The 22996-nt window shown below is 35.1% G+C and overlaps 2 protein-coding genes across 3 annotated transcripts in view; both read right to left on the bottom strand.

Annotated features, from left to right (window-relative positions):
• The window catches only part of LOC122716221, a 70001-nt gene extending 63173 nt beyond the window's left edge, over positions 1-6828 (bottom strand). Inside the window, exon 1 of one of the 2 annotated variants that reach the window (XM_043939102.1) lies at positions 6530-6828. The gene's annotated coding sequence lies outside the window, so the exon portion shown is untranslated. The remainder of the gene's footprint in view (positions 1-6529) is intronic. The other variant, XM_043939104.1, reaches the window with a different exon arrangement.
• Positions 6829-12791: 5963 nt separating this feature from the next.
• On the bottom strand, positions 12792-22680 carry LOC122716265 (MFS-type transporter SLC18B1-like). Its single transcript, XM_043939173.1, has 8 exons — positions 22345-22680; positions 17282-17377; positions 16099-16389; positions 15615-15735; positions 15311-15534; positions 14985-15160; positions 14711-14879; positions 12792-14142 (listed from the first exon to the last, which is right to left on the bottom strand). Exons 1-8 carry the CDS (start codon positions 22453-22455, stop codon positions 13825-13827), a joined length of 1506 nt encoding a protein of 501 aa, XP_043795108.1. The 5' UTR covers positions 22456-22680; the 3' UTR covers positions 12792-13824.
• Positions 22681-22996: the final 316 nt, after the last annotated feature.

The following is a 22996-nucleotide window of genomic DNA, read 5'->3' as shown; positions in this document are numbered from 1 at the left end:
AAAAAAAAAAAAAAAGAAAGAAAGAAAAAAGAAAAATAACATCGTCATTTCCCCCCATTTTTCTCTTCATTAATTATTTCCGGATATCCCCTTCCTAAAGTGCAAGAAAGTTAAGGATGACCCGAAAAAATAGCGGCTCCTGACATACCAACCGAGGAATCCTCAGACCGGACTCTCGAACAAGTCCTGTTACCTTGGTACCGATATGTTAATTCAAAAGTAATAAGGTATTTAGCGAGGCCTCCTTCTCGATCCGGTCTGCGGAGAAGAATTGGCCGGTGCGCGAGCCAGACGAATTTTAAATGGTGAAAGTCTCTCTCTCTCTCTCTCTCTCTCTTTCTTCGTCCACGTATATTTCGCATCGTTTCGAAATTATCTCGAGGCAACTCGTTTTTTAAAAAACTACTATTTACTGTTCAATGATTCGAAGATCCTTTTCGAATTCGCGTTCGTTTCGAATCGAGATTTTTCTAACGGGGATGAGAGAGAAAGAGAGAGAGAGAGAGAGAGAGAGAGAGAGAGAGAGAGAGAGAGAATGGGTGTTAAAGGCGCGATTAAATATTTATCTTGGTTTCGATTGCTGTCATTTTTACGGGGAACAGGATGAGGAATGCGGATGAGGACATGTACAGGAAACTGGAGAGATTAAATACTTGTTTTGGTTGCAAGTGGGACGACCGGGTGAGTGAGAAATGGCACAATGGCGCGTCAAATTCAATTGTAAACGTTTTAGATGGGTATATCTGTGCCCGGTTTATTTGTCAAGTATTTGAAGGATGATTTGGAGAGTGTTGTAATTGTAAAGTGATTTAATTTTGGGATATATGTATTGTAATTTATAAGAAAAACAGATAAGATGACAGATGAGATTTTATTGACAACGCTCTACTCACTGTTCTTAATTTTCCTTTCTCTATTTTCCATTGTTTGCGAGCGAAAAGAAAAGCTTTACAATATTTGAAAAGGAATTATTATTTATATTTCTAATTTATTATATTTTTAATTTATCGAGTATATATGTAATGGATAATGCACAAGAAGAAGAAAGAAAATAAAGAAAGACAATTCTGTTATTAATTGAAATACATTAAAAAAATCTTGTACATATCAATTAAACGTAAATAACGTAAGTGAAAAATCATTTATTCAAAATTACAAATTAAATACATTTAATAACTCCTCCGTCGATAAATAAATCATATCTGTTTCATAATGGATTAGGTTTATTATAGAATGTACAACACGTTTGGTTAGTCACGCTTTCCATTTTCGGATGTTAATAAGGGTGTCTTTTGTAATTGATCACACACAGTGTGTTCGTCGTGTTTACGTAACCGGTGTTGCGTATCGAACACGAACACGTTTGATCGAAACGCAAGGATCAGAATTCGACGCGCGGCCTTTTGCAAACTTTTACATAATCGAACGACCCACAATCGCGAACGGTTCGTTATATCCGTTTAAATCGTCCACGAAAGTTTCTTCTTCACCGCAGAAATGATTTTCCTTCGTTAACTAAAATCGGTTTCTGCCTTTTTCTCGCCGAGTGACGAATGAAATTTCGATTGCTTCATTTGAGAGAATCGTGAAGTAAATCGTCGTAAAAATATTTATTTTCGAAAAATTTAAATACGGGAGATTTCTTTAAAAAACTTTTTCCTTATCTTACTATATTTAATTTATTTTATTTATAAATAAAATTTAATAATATTTAGTAATATTTAATTTATCCTTTTCTGGATCTCTTCTGGAAAAAATTAAAGATTTTGGGATTTATTTTACATACAAAAATTTGGATTTTCGTAAATTCGAGGATGGAAATTGCCAAGTTTCTTCTAAATATATTTATGAAAAGCTAGAGCTCTTTCTCTCTTTTGACACGTTTTAATTCAATTTTCTCTAGAAAGTTTCTCGAAGTTCTCGATCAATTATTATTATTACTTTTACTACTTGTATTATCTTTATGCAAATTTAGATTTATACGAACCGAAGAAACTTAAATAGAAATTCACCTATTCAATATTGTAACAAATATTTTACGTGGAATATTTTACACGTATTCTCACAAATATTCGCACAAACATTCGCGAATAATTGAAATATCCGTTGTGAATAAATTATTTGATTCTAATACAATAATATAGAGAGAATCGATGAAGAATACAGAAAAGTTTGGTTATTAAAAACATGTCACTTTTTCGTCTTGAACATTTGTAACATCTTGTGATACAATAAGTGGAATAAAAATAATTGTGTTATACGTAATACAAATTAAATTCACGTGTCGTTCAAGGAGTCGTCTTGTGAAACGAACAAGCTGCAATGGATTTCTAGGCCATGCCACAAAATATGGCGTCGCATAAACTGGCGTCCCTTCCGAAACGACAGAGCCTGTAATACCATACCAGCAACCAATCCTATTATTATATTATTGCAAGATTATTACTGTCGTTTGAAATTATGTTGGATCTTTGTCACAACAAATCTGTAAAAATATTCAACATCTATCATTTTGTCACTTAGAATTACCATAAATCAAGATAAATAACTTTCAAATTCAAAGTCTTAAAATATTAACAAATTCTCTAGATATCCAGATATCCAACATTTGGAAAAATTTCTTCAACGGAATGCTAAGTTTCCAAAATTTAAAATTTCACTTTCCAATATTTCAAAATTCTTCTAAAATTCTTTTTCACGGCTCAACTAACAAAACATCAACTCCATCATGATTCAAAGCCTCAAAATACGCACATATCAAATCCAAAGAAAGAATTAAAATTCAATCTTCCTTTAGGACATTTCGAAAAAAAGAAAAGAATAATTCTTCTTAATCTTCCTATACAAAATACAAAATAATACCAACAATCCAAAAATCCTGTCAAACTGAAATCTGAAAAAACAAATCTCCAACATCTCTCCACATCCATCTTGAAAAATTTCAAGATCTCGATAGCTCGGTTCGTTTTCTTATTCAAAAGAAGAAGAAGAAGAAGAAGAAGAAGAAGAAGAAGAAGGAGCTCGTATTACGCTCGTATTCGATAAACAGCGGAGCATAACCGCGCCATAAGTAATGCACACACGTAGCGGGCTATTTTCGACCCGGTGGCCGTTTCAAAATCGAACAGGCTGGCGGTGTACGAGGGTTGCTTAGTCGATGGCTCGTTGCACATGCAAGTGCAGCGTCGCAGGTGCAGCCTCGAGTGACGTCACAGTCCATTGTTCGCCTCGTGGCACACAGCATCATGGATCTTGGCCTCTCCGCGGTGCAACGACTTTCCTACGTCTCCTTTACGAGCCTTTTCTTACCCGCTTCATTCTCTCCTTTTTTTCCCCCTCCTTCTCCTCCTCCTCCTCGTCTCCTTTTTTCCCTTCTTTCTTCTCTGCACTGTGTTTCGCGCAGGAGAGGAACAAAGACGGGAGACGCGTTGCGCGCACGCGATGTGAATTGTTCGGGAGGAGAGAAATTTTGGGAAGAAATTGCGTGGGATTTTGTTGGAGAATGGTTTGAAGTTATATTCGACGAGATTCGTTTGGGAAGCGTGGAGAAGCGATTTTTGAATGGAGAATTGATCGAATATTTCTTTTTAGTTAGTTTCGGTAAATTTGGAAGGAAAGGAGTAGAAAGCATCTGTTATCGAAAATGGTGAATTGTTTCTATGAAATTTGTCTCGAAGAATGTTGAAATAATAATCTCTCCTCTAAGAAAATGGAATTTTTTAATAACATCCTCAACTCTCCAATTCTCAAACACCATTTCGAACATCCAAGACTAATCAAAGATTCGATGAATTAAAATTCTCTTTCAGAATTTTCTCTTTTCGTTGCACACTGTTAAAAACGCATCGAGCCTAATTAACAATAATAACGTCTATAATTACATTCCAAAAAAAAAAAAAAAAAAGAAAAACTGCATCCAATCCAATCCAAACTCACGATGAAATTTAAGAAATTGAAGAATTGAAGTTTGACAAACCGAAACCAAAACCAAAACCAAAATCAAGAAAAGAAAATAAATATGAAAATAATTTCCACACGGAAAGGAATATTATTTCTCTCTCTCGTTCAAACGACAAAAGCCTTTCCCTCTTTGACACGTGCTCGCGCGCACCAATTCACGATCCCAACGCGAATCAAGGCGAACCGCGGATCTTTTATTTACGGTTCGACCCCCCCCCCCCTCTTTTCCTCCCTCCCCCGTTTCCGATCCGTAACAAGAAGGATCTTTAAAAAAATCCGCGAGCACGAAGCGGGGCCCACGAAGCCCCAAGCATCGTGGCCGGGCCACGGCGCACACACACACACACACACACACACACATACACGCATACACGCGCGCGTCCTCTGCAGCCGGTTCGACTGCATTTCATGGCTACCCCACACACGCGCCAACGCCAACGCACACAAGCGTGCGCGAGTCACCCTCGTGCCGTGTGCGTACACACACTTTCGATCTCGTATGCAAAACACATGGAAGAGAGGGGAGGGATCTCCGCCTCGAGACGGAACTCTTCTTCGACGAAATTTCGTCAAGATCGATCGATATAATTGTGTCCTCTCCCCCCCTCTCTCTCTCTCTTTTTGTTTTCTTCTTTTTTCGAGAGAGGAAGAGATGTCGTGACTTTCGAGAAATTTTTCGAGAGGATTGAATAACGTGTAAGAAGACGGTACGTAAGGAGAAAAATTTGTGCAAAAGAATTGCATTAATTATTGTGAGAATTTTCTTCTCTGGCCGATTTATCTCTACAATTGAAATATACCTACACTCTTGTACATTTAGAAGAAATTTCATTTATTCATGTCAGTCATATTCGTTCCAAAATTGAAGAGAAAATAAATTAGTAAATATAATGAAAGTATATACAAAAAAAAATGTATTTTAATTAAAGTACGAGTTTTTCGAATTTTCCTTAATTTTTATAAGAAATTTAAGTGGAAAGCAAGTAAATATAATAATTTTTCTCGAAGCCTCGTCGACTAATGAATCCCATCGAAATGGAAAAACAGGTTCAACGAATTAAGAAAGGAAAAAAAAAGAATCGTAAACTTGGAATATACGTAATCGCTTTCTCTTGCGACGCGACAATATTTGAAGAGTCGACATACTCTGTTCGGTTTCGTTTCAACCGCACGAGAGATCCCAGGACACTTGGAGGATACTTAAGATTCCACGATCTAACCGCAACGCGTTCGTTCGACGCATTAGCTAACCCGACTCCATCTGCTCAAAGGTGCACGTAGAGAGGAACACGTCCGTCCGTTCGTTCCTAACCTCCCCTTTCCTGGACACGCCTGGAATCACAATTTCAAACTCCCCAACCGATTCCTTCGTCTCTCGCCTTTTCTTCTTCGCGACTCTTCTCTTCGCCATCGTCGTCCTCCATTCATGATTTTTTTTTTTTTTTTTTCATGATGACTCACACGGTTGATGATTCATGATTGGAAAGGCCAAGATGATCCAGTTGATCCAGTGGATCATCGAGAAGATTGGAGGATGAATTTGGATCGATGAAGATGGGGGGGATATATCCATCGAAAGAGATTATTTCTCTCTCTCTCTCTCTCTTCGAGGGAGAGTTGAATCTTGATCTTTTACAATCGAGGGGAAATGTGTTTTTAATAAAGACGATTTGACGGTGAGAAGAGTGAAATTAAAAATTAGGAAATATATAAAGTCGGGGATATAAAGTTTCCCGTGAAATTATGATAGAGATAGAAAGTGGTTTATCAGAAAGGATTGAATTGGATACGGGATTTGTAAAAGTAATTGTGGAAGTTGTATGGAAGATTTTATGATTTTAGAGGTAAGCGGTTATCGGTGCTCGAACGTCGTGCTTGTATTCCTTTCTTGTCAATCTTACTCAATCACGGAACAATAGAACGGTTAATGAGCACTTAAAGTTCGATGAATTCGAAAATTTTGTTTGCATTTCTGCATTCTATCGGAATCGTGTTTCAACCGGAATGGAAAATATATATGTCAATTTCACGTTTGATATTCCTTTTGATTTTCTTGCCTATATATTAATTGCGGCGCGTTGTTTCCATTGACATTTCGGTCCTAATTAAATATTTTCTTCGACAGAAAAATTCGCTTTTTCTCGAAACATGTTTATACGTAAAAACGTTACTCGGATCTTTTCACGAAATTAAACACGTTTACGTAACAAACGATGGAGCAAAGCGCGTTTAGAAGCATCGTATCGTGCATCCGAATCACCGGTCACTGCTCCTTTGTTACAGCCTAGCTTATTTCCAGCGGGGGAGCTCAATAAAATTAATTCCTAGGCCTTAACTCGTTTCCGTAGGGTGCCTCCTCTCACGAGCATAACGGCTACACCTATTCTCAACTCACTTCTATCCGATCCTTACAATTACCATTACACGTATATATATATATATATCCAAGAAACCCTTCTCCAAATATTTTTCCTCTTCTACTTTCCAACGATTCACAATTTCCCCTTCCTCCTCACACCTCTTCCCCCTTCTCAACGAAGAAAAACACTTCCAAAAATTCGAAACTCACCCTCACCGGCGTTCCTATATCCCCATGACACTTGCCACTACTTGATAAACACAACGATCTCTTCTCGATCCTTTTCGTTACAACAAGTTCCACCGTGGGTATGTATGTATCTCGATATCACGTGTGTGTGTGTGTGTGTGTGTGTGTATCACTCGCGCGGATTGAACGAATTTCAAGGAGGCGAACGATTTTCGGGGCGAAAAATAACGCGACGAGGCGAAAGAAACGCGGGAAAACGCGAACTGACCGGACGTTTACGAGACGAGCGCGACCCGAGGCCTTCCCTCGCGATGGAAACAGGCTTTGGGCCCCTGAACTGGCCGCTCCGCTCGGCCGCAGGACCCACGCGGCCGTGCGCATGCGCCAACCGGCCCCCACCACGGGTCCAGCGGCGAGTGGTGGGGAGAGCGGTCGAGAGGCAACCCTCTTACCTGGACCTGCTCGTTTTCACGCCGACTCGCGTGTACACTCCCCATCTCCTTCACCTGCGGATTTTCCTGCTCAGGTGGCAGCACCTGACACTCCGATTCGCCCCGTGTTTTTATCTCACAGTGGCGTAAGAAGGGATTTTTTTTTCTTTTCTTTTCTTTTCTCTTTTTTCTCTCTTTTTTTTTTTTTTTTTTTCTTTTTTAACGCAGATCGGTCTCGATATTGGATTTCGCGAGTCGAGAACAGAAGAGGTATTCGAAATAGTTCGTTCCAGTCGTTTGTTTGAGCTTGCGGGACGGATGACAGATTTACGAGGATGATGTATTTTAGGTTTTGCTTATTTCGAGATTGAAATTGTGTTGAAGTTTATTTTTAATCTTTAATCAAAGGGTATTTGAAATTTATTTGAGCTTTTGGAGTATAAAGTCTTTACGAGTGTAGTAGTGTTTGAAGGATTGTGAATATTGATTTTAATATCGTTTAGTTTTAATTAATACGACGTAAAAAGAATATAACGAATACGATGTAATACGAAGCGTACGTGTTATGATAGGTTTATTGAAAATTATCGATCGTGGAGTATAATTATTATTCTTCTAATATATACGTTATACGTATTATTATAAAGTTGACGACGTAGAAATATTCTGATTTTCTTATTTCATAATTGATCACCTCGACGTATAATTTCGAAATAACTTTTGCAACTAATGCCTAATCTCCCGAGCAGTCACGATTATTGGAACGGAGACGCATCGGATTGGAGGCAAACCCTTCCTCGTGAACCTGTTCCTTTTCATTCTAAATACTATTCACCTGTGGATATGCTTGTTCGCCTAATCCCGGCGCCGCAGTGGCGTAAGAGTGATCTCTTCCGTCTATTCACGATATCTCATCTCTGAAATCTTCAGAATATTAAACAATTTCAAGCGAAGCTGATGAATAAAAATGAAGAATAAGTAATGTGAATTCTATATAATTTTTTTTATTTTGCCTAGATTTTAGATAAATTACTTTATTAATCTAACAAATTTATCTACAAGAAAAAAGAACCTTTTATAAAAAAATATTTTAAATATTTAAAATACAAATATTCCCTTCGATTCCCTTTTTGCTTCAACTCCTTTAAAATTCTCTTTTCTTCTTCTTCTTCTTCTTCTTCTTTTGCTAAATTTCATTACAACAATTTCCAAATAAAGATCCGACGAATAGGAGATTAAGAAAAAGTTATGTTCCACGTTTCAAGGATTAAAGAAAAAAAAATGAAGGAGAAGAAGAAGAAGAAGAAAATTATATTTACGTAAATCGCAAAGCTTTTTATTGAAATTTTTATTCGCCTTACGCAGTTAATCGCACAGTTCATTATGTTTATTTGTCTGGCTGGTAATTACGTACGCTTAAGTATCATGAAGTAATACATTTTTAGAAGTAATTGGCCAGGATAATGGAACGATAAACTTCGTTTCTTCTGGCTGGCTTTCTATACGCGTATAATCCTCGATCGACGTCATCAATTTTCGATACATTTCATCGTATCGGTTACGCAATTATTTCACTATTCGTGTGTAACGACCGATTACATAAAGTCGCCGCCATTAACGTCGCTAATCGTTCTTGACTAACGATGTCGTTATACTTACACGCGAATGATAGAAATAGAAAATTGGATAGCTATGCTTGAAATGTTGTACGGGTATCCCTCTCTGTTTCTATTTTTGATTGGATGATTGAAATTGAATTAAAATTTGGATTGAATTTCTTAGAGATCGATAAAATTAGAAATTAAGATGAGTCAACGTGTCGAACGCTCGTTATAATCTCAAATCGAACGAAAGAAAGAAAGAAAGTTTCTTGCGTTTAAAAGGAATGAAAAAAAAAAAAAAAAAAACAAAAGAAGAAAAGAAAGAAAATCGAGAGACTTTATACAATGGGCAGAGAAATATACAAATAAAAAATTTCTTAACTGTATTTATGTAAGAGGTAGTAAATAAATTTTGTATATTAATTAGAATTATTTAAATAAGAAATGGGCATTTCTTTATCTCTCGCCACCGCGAATATCTATTTGCATTCTGCGTTTCAAACAAACCTTTATTTACCTGTGAATAATAATAATAAATAATAATTATTCGCGTAAATGCAAATGCACATCACGCAAAGAATCACGCGTTTAATGATGTAATAAACACAATCGGGAAAATTATGGCCACGAATGTGCAAATAAAGGAAGGAGAGAAAAGAAACATTGATCGATCAGATGATTATCTTACGCTACGCCCTCGACCGTGCTGTTTCTTCCTTTATTCTAAAAGATAGGCGCGTTCTATCTGGAAGAATTTCTCGTCTGCACGTCTTGAAAATAGGGTTGAGCAAAAGAGGGAGGAGAAGGGGGAAAGAGATCCTCCTGAACTGCATCAACGGACACTTGGATGCACACCGTTGACCTCAACGTGCGTTAATAATTCACTCCTCTTCCTTTCGTTTCTTTTGCCTCGCTTTCGTTCATTTTCGTTTCTCTGTTGAAGAAATAATTACGATCCTCTTCCACGGTGTTCGCTTCGATTTTCGAAATTCCACCCTTTCCATCTCCTCTCTTTCTCCTCTCTTCTCTATTTCCCTATTTCTCAGTATCAAACTTTACTTTACTTTCGTCTCGAATCAAATTTTCATCGATGCCCTAATTTTTTAATTCACTCCTCTTCCTTTCTTTTCCCTCGCTTTCGTTCATTTTCGTTTCTCTGTTGAAGAAAATAATTACGATCCTCTTCCACGAAATTACATTCTTCCCATCTCTTCTCTTTCTCATTTCCATATTTCCCTATTTCTCAATATCAAACTTTACTTTCGTCTCGAATCAAATTTTCATCGATGCCCTAATTTTCCTTTATCACTTTCTTAAAATTCAAATTCTTCAAATAAATCTCTCCCCCTTTTTCTTCATCGCTTCTCAACTCTCATTTTTCCTCGCATCACTTTTCAAACACCTAATTATTTAGTTGTTTCTTCCATCTCCCTTATCGTCTCTCAGAGAAAAGAGAAAAGAGAATCCTTCAATTCTTTTCATTGTTATCTCGAAAATTCTCTTTCATAGCCTCCGCGCTCAAAGCAAACTTTCGTCACATCGATGACACACTGTTTCTGCAACATAATGGATGGAATAAATTCGCACGTGGCGCGGAGAACGGTGTAATTTCCGGTCGATGCACATCGCCGATGAGAGGAGAACGGAATGGAATAAAGGAAATACAGTCACGAGCTGTATAAGCTCGTACGTGTTGCTTTACGAGCTGCGAATTCGCGCGAGGGTGACTCGGCTGGCGAAATTTACGATCGACTTATCGGACGTCGAACCGGAAGTAGCGGGACGGGACGCCATCTTAAGTCAAAAGGCAGCGGTGCACGCGCTTTGTAAATATGGCAAAGGGGTCTGAAAGTGGGGAGAGGAGGTGCTTTCCTCGTTTACGTTGTAAAAGTGCATAAAAGTGCGTTTACGTTGTTGTTCGATCGAGTTATCGACGATAATTTCAACGAAATTAATTTTAATTTTAACGAAAATTAATCTGATCATCTTTTTTTTATCCAAGTTATTGAAATAATTTATGAAAATTTAAGAAAAAGAAAAATAAGTAAAGTAAAGTAAATAATTAAAGTAAAAATAAGTTGTTGTTCGACGATAATTTCAATTAATTTTAACGAAAATTAATCATCTTTTTTTTATCGAAGTTATTGAAATAGTTTATGAAAATTTAAGAAAAAGAGAAATAAGCAAAATAAAAATTATTAGAAAAAGAGTTTCTGATTTCTTGAAACGAACTTTGAGAGAACATTTAATTATTTCGATTCTCTCAATTTCTCTCCACTTCAATTTCTCTTCTTGGAATTTGAAAATTTTAAGAAACCGATCCGATCGAAACGATTCGTTATATACATAGAGACGAGTTTTCCTATGAACTAAACTGGTTTCAGGAGGGCTGGATGACCCGTGCACGAAGTGAATCATCGACGAGGAAACCATCGATTTCCACCGTTGTACTTCCACATGCACGTGCGTGCAACGTCGTTGCATGCGGCAGCAGCAACGACGTGTTCCATTGTTTCCAAAAGAATTCGCGCACGTGCGTGGGTGTGTCACGTATGCGCGAGCGCCTTGGAATTTTAAGCGGGCGCGAAGAAAACGACGCGTCTCGTCGTTCGAACGCTGATCGAGAGTGAAAATCTTTGGGCGGTGAAAATTATCGTGATATTGAATTTTCCCATCTCGTAGCGAGAGGAAACATTTCACAGAGATCCAATTTTTGGGGACGGTCGGTGGATTAAAATTTTTACGAGTTGAGATTGAAAATGATACTCGAAATTTTTAATCCATCGAAATTCGAAAATTAATTGGAATTCCAGTTTTTCTATAAATTTAACAGGTGATTAATTTCCCTACGTTTGATTACAATTACACACTTCGATGGATTATTAAAACAAGTTATCGAAATATTTATGAAAGTATTTAGAGGTTTTTAGACGGATAAAGTTAATTGAACTGGAAAATAAGAACGAAGAAGAATTAAGGAATTTTTCGAGTAACTTTGAAGTAACTACGAACGAATAAATATTATCTATTCAATCAAATAATATTGAACGATGAAATGGTTAGATAGGAGGATTAAATATAGTGACGAATAAAAATTTTTTTCTTTTATTAAAGAACTCGTTGAGAATTATTAATTAATTATACGACATCTACGACATAATCGAAAAGGCGTCATCATTGACGATGACAGGATTAAAAATCATGCGCGAACGAGTAATATGTACAAATATTTTCATGATTTTTCTTTGGATGATTTGTCTGAGACGATAATTAGACGGGGACGAGGTCTCCTAGATATTTTATTTACAAAAAAAAAAAAAATGCGCTTTTTTGTACATGAGATCTCTATTTCAGGGTCGTGCCTCATTTTTTAATTGCTACTAACAATCCATCCATTGAATAATAATAATAATAATAAAAATAATAATAAATTGAAAGATTCGTAATAAAAAGGATCTTTTTCTCTTAAATTTAATCACGACTTTATGATTTAATAACGGATAATATAATTATCAATGATATACGATGAGTAATTTCTTTTTTTTTTATCTAAACAAAAATGTAAATCGAGAATTACAAATTCTATAATAGAAGGTTCTTCTTACGAAAAAAAAAAAAATAAAATAAAATAAAATAAAAAATTGGCAAAAGAATTATCCTTCTTATCCAATTCCTTCCAATTATTTTTCAATCTCTCAATTGTTTCATTGATCGAACCAACGATTCTTCCTTCGTTAAAAATGATAGTTTTTAATCGATTGTGAAGTGCAACGTTTCTTGCATCTGTATCCTGAGAATACTGTTTGAAACATTCGTATCATAAATTCCTCGATTTATCTTTGACAATCCTCTTAGATTCGATCCTAGAAGAAATCTCCATCTTTCGTTTCGTTTTTTCACAAGAATCAAATAAGAACTGTTCCCAACTCTTTCGTTTCGAAGAAACGTTTTTTTTTTTCTTTCTTTCTTTCTTTCATTCATGATCAATTAAAAATCGTGAAGTGAAGTCGATTGATAAGATTACTTCACTTACATAAGGATAGTAGAAAGTTTCTACTAAGTTTCTACTAATTTCATTTTGTTCAACTTGTTTATTAGATAATATCTGTTAAATAAATAAGAATATTTTAAATAAGAATCGATAATTATTAAAATGGTTCGCAATTCGTATTCGAAATTTTTAAAATCATCGATATGAGATAATTATTAAATTCTTATTAATAAATAATTAACAGGATCCTATTAAAAAAAAAAAAAGAAGAAATCCTAATTTGATTAATTTAACACCTACATTATATTTCTTCCACTCGACTAAATATATTCTTATTAAACATTTCGTTATTATTCCACTCGCCATCTTTCCATCCATCGATTTTATTAAATTTTATTAAGAAAATTTACCTCCCGATAAACCTCGCGAAACACCTCTCTCATTTTTTATTATTACCTTGACGAAATATTACATAATTTACTTTTATACGTGCACGCACTATCAACCTATTACCTATACCTTTTATAAAGATTTCTTCGGCGAGATATGCAAAGTGAATATAAATATAATTTCAAATAGACATTACCATTACAATTTCCATTCAATCAGTTGTTTAAAGTTCAACCTAAACTCTGAATTACTAATCCAACTTGAATCAAACATATTGCCACAAATGCACGTAAATCATCTTATCAAACTCTTCAAAATAGATATTCGAAATGAATATTAAGATACTAAAAAAAAAAAAAAAAAAAAAATTACCATTCCCCTAACCTGCCTCTCTCACACTCGTGCACACAGAGTGTTAATATATTCCTATCTCACTACATCTCTCAGTCAATTCTAAACGAACGCATCTAAATCACCATATGACGAAACATTAATGTCAATCGAGGCTTTTTATTTATCGAGTTATAAACATTATCGTTAAAACCTTCGCACCTCATCTATGAGGTGTCTCGAACATTCGTTCGTTCGATCATTCACAACTCGAAACAATTTTTATTATAACTTTAACCACAATAAACCTCAACCTTTCAATATTTTCCTTTTTCCTTCCGAGAATCGACTGTACATATACATATATATATATATATTTATTTATCACAACGACAGGTCAATAGAGAACTCTCCCTCCCCCCTCGAACAAATCCATCCACAGAGCCCGAAAAACGTCAAAATCAGGCGATCACAATACTGGCGGGGCACGACCCTGTCCGAGATGTTGCAATTCTTATTTCTTTTTTTTTTTTTTTTCTTTTCTTTTTTTTTTCTTTTCTACAACGACACCCGTCACGTGGTCATCTCCAGATACCTCTTCGTCTCGATCGAGCCGTAACTGTGAGAGTAACGGCCGCTGTACGACGCCCTGGACCATGCCCCGGCCCTGTTCGAGTAACTGTTGCAAACGATCAAGGAGTTCATGCCGCTCGGCCTGTCCACGATCGGCACGCCCTGCCCTCCCCTGGCCGAGGGGTGGCGATAGCTTCCGCTTCGCGATTGGCAACTGTCCGTCAAAGGTGTCCTCGGGTCCTCTGCCGTGGCGTTGATCTCTGTGTAAGGCTTGTGTCTCAGGGTGCACGTGCTCAGGAACACAGCTGCCATTGCGCCCTATACATATATATGTATGTATGTATAGATATAGAGATAAATGTGAGAGAGATGTTTATAGGTGGTCGAATTAGATAGGGATGGTTAGATTAGATAGGGATGGAATAAGGCCTCTTTTGTTGGGGTGAAGATAAGAAATATTGTTATACGTGTGGAAACGATCATCTGGATGTGTGAATTGGGATATCGTGGAATTAAAGGGAATGCACGATGGAGGAATAGTAATATCAATAGATGAATTGGAAGGTATATTGCCTGTTATGATTCATCAATGGATCGTAAAATACAGAAATATTTAAATTTAATTTTACTGACTGACATGATAATAGTTGCTAATTGTCTAGAAAGTTTTCTGTTGGTAATAATTATTTTAGAATGAAGATGTATGATCAGACCAAGAGAGCCAATTTTTTTTGCATAAATTATTCCTGAATTTCCAAAAATTTCTTTCTTCACCACTTTCATTATTCATTATAATATTAATCCAAAACCGGGTAAATGAAAGTTTCTGATAAATTATCGAAAATTTCACGACGCGAAACGGTGATTTAAAAACGAATACGCTTACCACTAGCATGTGAAGCAGCACGATGAACATGGTAGCATTTCTGAATCCAATATTGTCCAATAAAATTCCTGCCACGCTGGGCCCGATGAAGGCTCCGAGCGCAAACGTGCTTGTCCACAATCCACTGATCAGACCGTAGGTCTCTAAATTATTTGGGAATCCGTATTGTCTAAAACGTTAAGAGGAAAAAATTGTTCGAAAAATTCACCATCTTCGTGATTTCAAAGTTATCATCGCAATATCAATAATTGAATTAACTAACGATCAAACGTACATCGACGTCCTCAAAGCATCCGTGAAACTGGCAACCAGTTGTGCAGCCATACCTAAACCGTGAACAACCAAACCGCAGATCGTCATCCAGAGTAGAGTTGGGCATGGTATAAAAGGTGCTGGTCCGACTAAGATAAATCCTATTACCACGAGGATGCATCCGGCTACGGTAGCTACCTAAAAAAAAATTTTTCAAATTCGTCAATTTTCCATATCTCATGCTCGTTTTCAGAAAACAATTTTTCGAAAATTGCCGAATCTTCGTATCTTTATTCGGGACCAAGATTAAAAGGATGATTAATCAGATAATGGTATTTCGATAATTACTTTCGGATGCGAATGCTTGTCACAGAGCCACCCCCATGCGGGGGCGGTAATGGCGTAAGTGCCGCCGTTGATCACGAACATCAAGCCTAGAACGATAGGACTCAGGTCAAATTGCCTTAAATGAGGCTCCAGGGTTGCTTGCAAAAATCCTATGCTCATACTGGTCGCTATTATGGAGGACGTGGCGATCAATACGCCTGGAATTCTCAAAGCTTTCTTCACACCTGGAAAAATATATTTTAAATCGCAATTGACCAATTATTATGCACGATTAATTGCATTAAAAATTGTTAAATCCACTCACCCACTGTATTGGGATTAGTTTGATTGCTGTTGGAATGAACTGGTAGGATGAAGATGGTCATGACCGCGGTTGTGAATAAAGCTGATCCCAGGACGACGAAAGGTGTCGTGTATCCTCCAACCTGTATTAAAAAATTATTAATAATCCATTCGAAATTATTAATAGTGCAAGCTTGTTCCATCCAATCCAATTAATTTAAAAATACAATTCAGATTTACAACATCTTATACAAGATAGAGCCTCAATATCTCTCAAAAAGTAAATTCTAAAGTGACCCATTATCCTAATCTCTTTACAATTGCTTCCAATCCATTCTGCGTCCATTTCTAATCCAGAGAGCCATTAACTCTTAAAGTAAGATTACTCAAAGTAAGACTTTCAAAGAAGAACAAATGATTCATAAGTATTATCCTTAATGCGTTTCAAATCTACGAGAATAGTTTTCTTTCCTTTTCTTTTTTTTTTCGAGAAATTATCGTCTTACCTGATAAAGAATACCGCCGACAGTTGGGCCAACGATCAGGCCCAGACCGAAAAAGGTCTCCAGGCTGGCGAAAGTGGTGGCGACGTTATCCGGGAATTCTTTGGCGATAATGGCGAAACTTGCGGTGAGAAACGCCGCGTTCCCCATAGCCTCCACGATTCTAATCACGAACGAAAGGATTATGAACGGATAATGGCCGTTCACTTTGTCCAACAGGCCGAAGAAGATGGCGCAGGTCCCTGTTGTCAGGATACCGCCGTTGAACAACAGCTTTGGCCCGATTCGATTTAGCTAACAAAGATCGTCGATTTTATTGTCAAAATGTAAATGAAAACGTGTCGTGAGAACATTGAGAGAAAGTAATCTTATATTATAAGTGTTTATGATATTGTTAGTGGTGGAAATTGTTATATTTAATCATGGCGATTCTTTTATTTTGATAATTGCAAAAAAAAAAAAAATTCAAAACTTTAAAACTTGATTATTGTTGTTTGGTGTTCTTTACGACGTTTGAATATAATTTAATTAATGTGAAGAAATTGATGAATAATATGAGTCTTAAATGGAAGTGTTTTGGAAGCTGGCTCGAAGAGCGATACTTTATCTCTTCGGTCCCTTCGATCACGTTATTTTTGTTCTCCTTTTTCTTTCTTTTTTTTTCTAGTAGTAAAGATAAGAATGATATTTATAGTCACGTTCGAAGATTGAGAAACACGTCGATCTTAAACTATTTTAGTTTTATTTGGACGTGAAAGTAGTTTCGTTAGGAAGAAAAGATATTGGTGATGAAAAGCGAGCGCCTACAAGTAGGCAAATTAATACAGTAAAGTAAACTGGAACTGCCATTCCTCAGGTTTGAGATTACATATATATATATATAGTCGAATAATTCTTTTTAATCAATTATTTACGAACGTTTCCTTTTTTTTTCTTTTCATTTCAATATTTTGTAACAATTATTATGATTTTTTTTTTAAAGTTTCTTTAAAAATTTGAAATTCTGTAACAAAATCTAATGTACCTACTTATGGTAACTCTCTTCCATTATTGCCACGATACTAAAATAAAATACCAACAAGAAAGTTTGATAGATAAAAACGTTAATTTAAAAATAATGCAAGATAATTCGAGTGAATGTTAACCAAGAATTAACGATAAATTATAATATAATTATTTCACTCACGTATTGTCCGTATAGAGGGCTGATGATGAACACGATGAACTCGAAAATCCCAAAGACCAATCCGTACTCGGATGGCGATGCTCCTTTCTTCTCAGCCTGCGAAAAAAGAAAAAAATTACCAAAAAATGGTGCACGCGAGCTTAACAAATAATTTTTAACCTTTCAAGATTCGAAATCGTGTTAGACGATTCCATATTATTGCTACGCATTTCGTCGCATTATCACGAGTGCAATTAACGCTGGCCATGATAAATCTTGATAAACTTTAGACACTTCACTCTCAGCGAAGAGTCACGAAGATTGTTGAAGGAAAACGGTTCCTCAGAAGATTTCAGAAAAATAAGAAAAACTTTTATCGTTGATTTTCAATTGTTGCTGTTGATTAAAATAAAATAATTTTGTTTTGAAGAAATATTATATATAGATGATAATTAAATATAAATAAATGAAAGGAATAGAGATTCTTTATCGAATTAAGTTTAAAAATTAAATATTCATAAAAGAAGTATCATTGTTTTGATTTTTAAGTGTACGATTGGAAGTGTAGATTGGAAAGACAAATTAAAATTAGTACATAGAAATTAGTGGTATTTTAGCTGTATATTAAAATTAGAAACTTGATTAAAATAAGATAAGAAATAATTTTCAACGACAAGACTTGATTCTGACGAAATCTCGAAAAAGATTGATTCGTTTGTCTATTAATCTAGAAAGATGTTTTCACTCCATTTTAACGAATTATTATTCGTACGAGTGTAAATAAATTGTGTTAAATTGCAAAATTTTCACGAAATTTTTATCTGCATTATATTAATCATTCGAATCATTTTTGATAAGAACATTTTATTAATTGACACGAAATGACATATTTTGTGATAATAATAGGATAAGTTGTCTTGTGACTAAGATGCGTTCTAATGTTCGTTTCATTTGGAAATATAGATTAAGTAAATTAACGAAAAAAAAAAATAAAAAACAGAAATATTATTTTTTAGAATTAATCCTATAAATTAATACAAAATGGAAATTTTTTAATTCTTATGCTATAAATACTTTTGTAACTAATCCTATAAATGTATATCCTTTAAAATTGCAAAAGATAATTCCTTTTGAGAAAATATATAGAAAATATTTCTCAGAGAATGTTTCTTTTATATCTCTATAAATAAACGTTCTATATTTCGATTTACATTCGAATATATCGATTTCCTTAAATCGGCATTACCATTCACGTTTCTCGAATATTATCTGGCAGCAGCCGGTCAAAAAGTAGACGTGTTACAGATAAATACGCGATCTGTGTTCCAATTAAAGTGTTTACTACACAGCGAGATTACGGATGCGAGTGTGTCACTACTATAATGAAGAATTTCTAAAAGATTGTAACAGAGATCAAAACAAATAAATTATCTTTTCTCACTGTCAGCATAATACGCTCCGAAATAGAACTCTAACAATAACAGGAGATAACAATGTGAAATAATTCATACCAATAGAGATAGTGTAATTACATTGGAAACGGATATCTCTCGTGTATATCTAACATAAGAAAATAATTTAAATGACAAAATAAATTACTTTGTACAAAGTATCGAACGAAGATGAATGTCAATCACGTAATTAAAAGATTCCAAGATTATTCTATTTCACCACCGATAAATTTTTCAAAATTATATAATAAAAATCACTCTTTTGAGAATCCAGGCAAAATTTAAAATTGGAACGATATGTGAGAAAGATTAGAAAGTTTAAAAATCCCAGAAAGGTTGAAGAAAGAATCTGAGAAAAGTGTATTATCCTGAGGATTGAAAAGTATTCAGAAAAGAGGAGGGGAAAAAGAAGAGTTTTTAAAAACAGATTTCTTTTCTGAAAGAGAAATGCAATATTCTATTGTACTTTTCTACATACGTAACGCTATTACATAAGTGCAACCATAGGTTGTACACATCGAACTCTAGTAAGTATATAAGTATACCTACTTAAATGCGTCATAGATAATTCTTGTTGTGTCTGGCATCGTGAATCATCGAAAAAGTATTCGAAACTGGTAATTCGATATAATACTTCACAATAAGCGACAATTTATTGCTAATTTATTTGTGACACGATCGATTATCGTTTCATAATTCTCACTTACTTAGTTTATCGATTCTTTAATCGTGTTGAATATATCGAATAATTCTTCTATCGAATCGAATGTTTTAAAATGTAAAAATTTTTTTCGATCTTAGAAGATTTTTTTTTTTAATTAAAATTAATATTTCTCTCGAATTAAATATTCATGTAAATTTTCCTTGATCTCATCAAAGGATGTTACGATTTTCAAGATATTTCAAAGTTACAAAGTTTTCTAAGAATTTAAATAATTATTACGTACAGTAAAAGAGAGATATATAGAAAATAATGATACAATGAAGAATAATATAAACGACGTTTGATTATCTCGAGAAAAGGAAGAAGAAAAAAAAAGATGGCGCCTTCCAAGTGGCCAAAATAGTAAAAAACTTTTAACTTGCTAATCAGAAAATTTCATTAACGTCTAGCTAATAAGATTACGAGTATTTATTTGACGATTCACTTAGTACTTGCTTTTCTAACTTTGTATTACGTTACGTTTATTGATTACCATCAAGTGCAAGTACAAGTTCATTTTCATCGTTTAAACATTTAAACCTTCTCATTTTTTCACGACACACGACACTTACTTTCGTTATATTATACTCGTGTTTTAAAAGAGGAAAAAAAAAAAAAGAAAGAAAGAAAGAAAATGGTGGAGGATAGAAAAGACATCTAGAAAAAGATCACACAAGCATTAGTTAACAATCGTGTTATGTTGCATCAGGCTATTCAACAAAAATTTTTCAACTATAAAATATCTTAGTTAAGCGAATTTTGTTTACTTTTGATATTGCGAATTTCTCATTTCATTAATTATGCTTGGGACGATACGAATCTTTTTAAATCTTTAATTTATCATATTTTATCAAATTTTTATATTTCAAATTAGAATAATTTGATTAATTAAAATCCTCAATTAGAATAATTAAGGAATCACCATACAATTCAAATTAAATAAATAATTGTTAATAATAAATATTAGTAATATTAGCAGCTTTTTGAAAATTCCAATTATCAATTATTATTTGGATCTTTCGATCAAAAGGGATGCTCCAACATATCCTTTCCTCCAACTTGCTATTTTTCCTCGTAAACTTTCATCAAGTCAAGTTTGCAAGCGTACGTGTAACAACTTTCAGCACGAATAATTTACGATTCTCAAGCTATCGTCTTCAACAAAAAGAGAGATTACTTGTTTTCGAGCCAGATATATTTATAAATATTTGAAAAAAAGTCGTAATGATAATGACTGACGTAATCGTTTCGACGACGCCATACAATTTTTGCGTTGTCTACGTTACGCAATTTTTACCATTTCCATAAGTCTGTCTGTAAAAAAAAGAAAAAGAAAAAAAATTCCCACAATATGTAACGTTGTAACAAAATGTCGAAGCAATTCTTAATAGAATTCAATCACGACGAAGAAATTGGTGGAATATATAAACAAGTGGGTGGCAAGGAACCGCGATTATTCTCTTTCTGATTTCAGAAACACGTAATTGATTAAATTAATGACTCGTCTGATGCAGCATTAATTGGCGATTATACATTGGCTTGTCACTCGCCGATTAATTTATCACGAACGTTTCGATCCGATTGAACGTTCCAATTCTGAAGATTCATCCTCATTCCATTATTCGTACTTGATCCTTGTTAAAGTTTTTTCTGTTAAAGAATCATTGAATTATCGGTAATATAAAATATACCAACGAAAGGGAAAATTATATATATATAATTTTATAAATTAATTATGAATTCGATTAAATTAAATTTTAATGAGATTTTATATAAAAATTATTCTTACGTATTATTTATCCAAAAGAAATATTTTTCATTGGAAAAATAAACTTGCAATTTATACAAAAATTTATACTGAAATTGAACAAGGCGTATTTTAAAATGGAAACAATTGATATATATTTTAACAATACGTTATTGAACGTTCTATGAGAATAGGATTCTTATTGTCATGGATTTCACGTATATCAGGCGACGCGTGGATCGCGTTAAGTAAGTAATTTCTTAATGAACCACGTAGAATTGATAACTTATACTCGAGCGTCGATGTACTCAACCCCTTTCCAGACAAGTTAAGACCGATAAGAAATCGTACAGAGAACGTCCTTCCTGCCATGCACCGACTTATATCGATACTTTCTTTTCGTTCCTTCTTCCATTTTCTTTATATTTTTCCTTTTTTTTTTTTTTTCTTTTCAAGCTTCGATAAAGAAATTTAACGAAATATAGAAATCTCGTGAATAATTGAATCGTCAGAAAAAATCCTCCCTGCCATAAACCGATTTTATTCCAAGTTTAATTTCGTTCGATATTTTACACGAATCGTGTAAATTTGCCTTAAGTCGGGAGATAACGGAGTTAATACCCTCTATATCGCAATAAAATAATCAAATTGTATTAAAATATTTGTAAACGAGTGCAAGCTTAACATTTAAAAACAACAGTGTAATCAAATTAAGAAATAAATTCTACTCTCGTTTATCTCGACAAAACAAGCTTATAACTGATAATATAATAATAAAACTCACTGTAAAAGTCAATCGACACGACGACGAAGTCTAAATCCATCTTATACAAACATATACAATTATACAAGAAGCGTTTGTATCATAACACTTCCTATATTAAATTTCGTATCATTTACACGGTACAATCATTCGAGACAATATGTCTTCTAACCTTTCTCTCGAGTTGCGACTACATTTCGTAAAAAAATTCAAACAACTTACTTAAATAACCTCATCCTCTTTCATCCAAAACACGAAACAAACAAGAAGAAAAAAAGAAAAGAATCGAAAATCAATCAACTGGCAAAAATAATTCCTCCATCCATATTCATCTAAGAAAGTTAGAAGAAAACTCATTGCCTTACAACTCAGAGCAAAACCAACGCGACACCCAAACATCCTTCCATTTCTATTACTCACCTCCTGCGGGTAAAACGGTGCCTGGAGCGAAACGCAGATCGCGTTCGCGAAATCGGCGATGCTGATGACGATCAACGTGAGCCATTGCCTCTTGGTGAATTGGGCCATCATCTTTGTTAACGGCCTCGTCCTCTCCTTCGACCAGCTTCCTTCCTTCTCTCGACTGAACCACTGAACCGAGCCAATGTCCTCCTAAACTCGTGTCCCTCGGCCCACCATCGGGGCAGACCTCCTCTCGCCACCGATCTCGGCACCCACCCTTCGCCACCCTTTCGTGCACGGATTAAATGGTGCGTCGCCGCGCGTGTTCAACAGCGACAACAACGCCAAAGCGGCTTGGCGCGCTCTCGAAACGGTTGTGCGACAACGAGGCGAGGAACCGGCTACTTTTCAACAAGGAATCATTGCCACAGGAGGGAGAGAGGACGTGACACGGAGGGGTCATAGGTCATAACGATACGATACTACCGCGATTCTAATTCCCATTATCGGCATGTTGCGCGACTTTCTACGACTTTTTCGTTCCTTCCTTGCATGGCTGAGCGTGGACGAGGTATTCACGGGTCGTTGGATCGTTGGAGTGAAAATTTTGGAGGGAAACTTTGAGGTTCGAGAGATTCTCGCTTGTGAAGATTCGTGGATCGGATGGATG

The sequence above is a fragment of the Apis laboriosa genome, unplaced genomic scaffold, assembly GCF_014066325.1.
Source record: "Apis laboriosa isolate Shangri-la unplaced genomic scaffold, ASM1406632v1 scaffold43_cov150, whole genome shotgun sequence".
NCBI lineage: Eukaryota > Metazoa > Arthropoda > Insecta > Hymenoptera > Apidae > Apis > Apis laboriosa.
The sequence above is the reverse complement of the archived record's forward strand: the minus strand, read 5'-3'. Positions and strand labels throughout refer to the sequence as shown.

Excerpts from the sequence above, each read along its gene's own strand:
- LOC122716265 (XM_043939173.1), bottom strand. The coding sequence starts at position 22,455 with ATGATGGCCCAATTCACCAAGAGGCAATGGCTCACGTTGATCGTCATC. Across the intron at positions 15,535-15,614 it reads AACTAATCCCAATACAGTGG|GTGTGAAGAAAGCTTTGAGA; the intron begins GTGAGTGGATTT and ends ATATTTTTCCAG. Across the intron at positions 14,880-14,984 it reads GATGCTTTGAGGACGTCGAT|ACAATACGGATTCCCAAATA; the intron begins GTACGTTTGATC and ends TTAACGTTTTAG.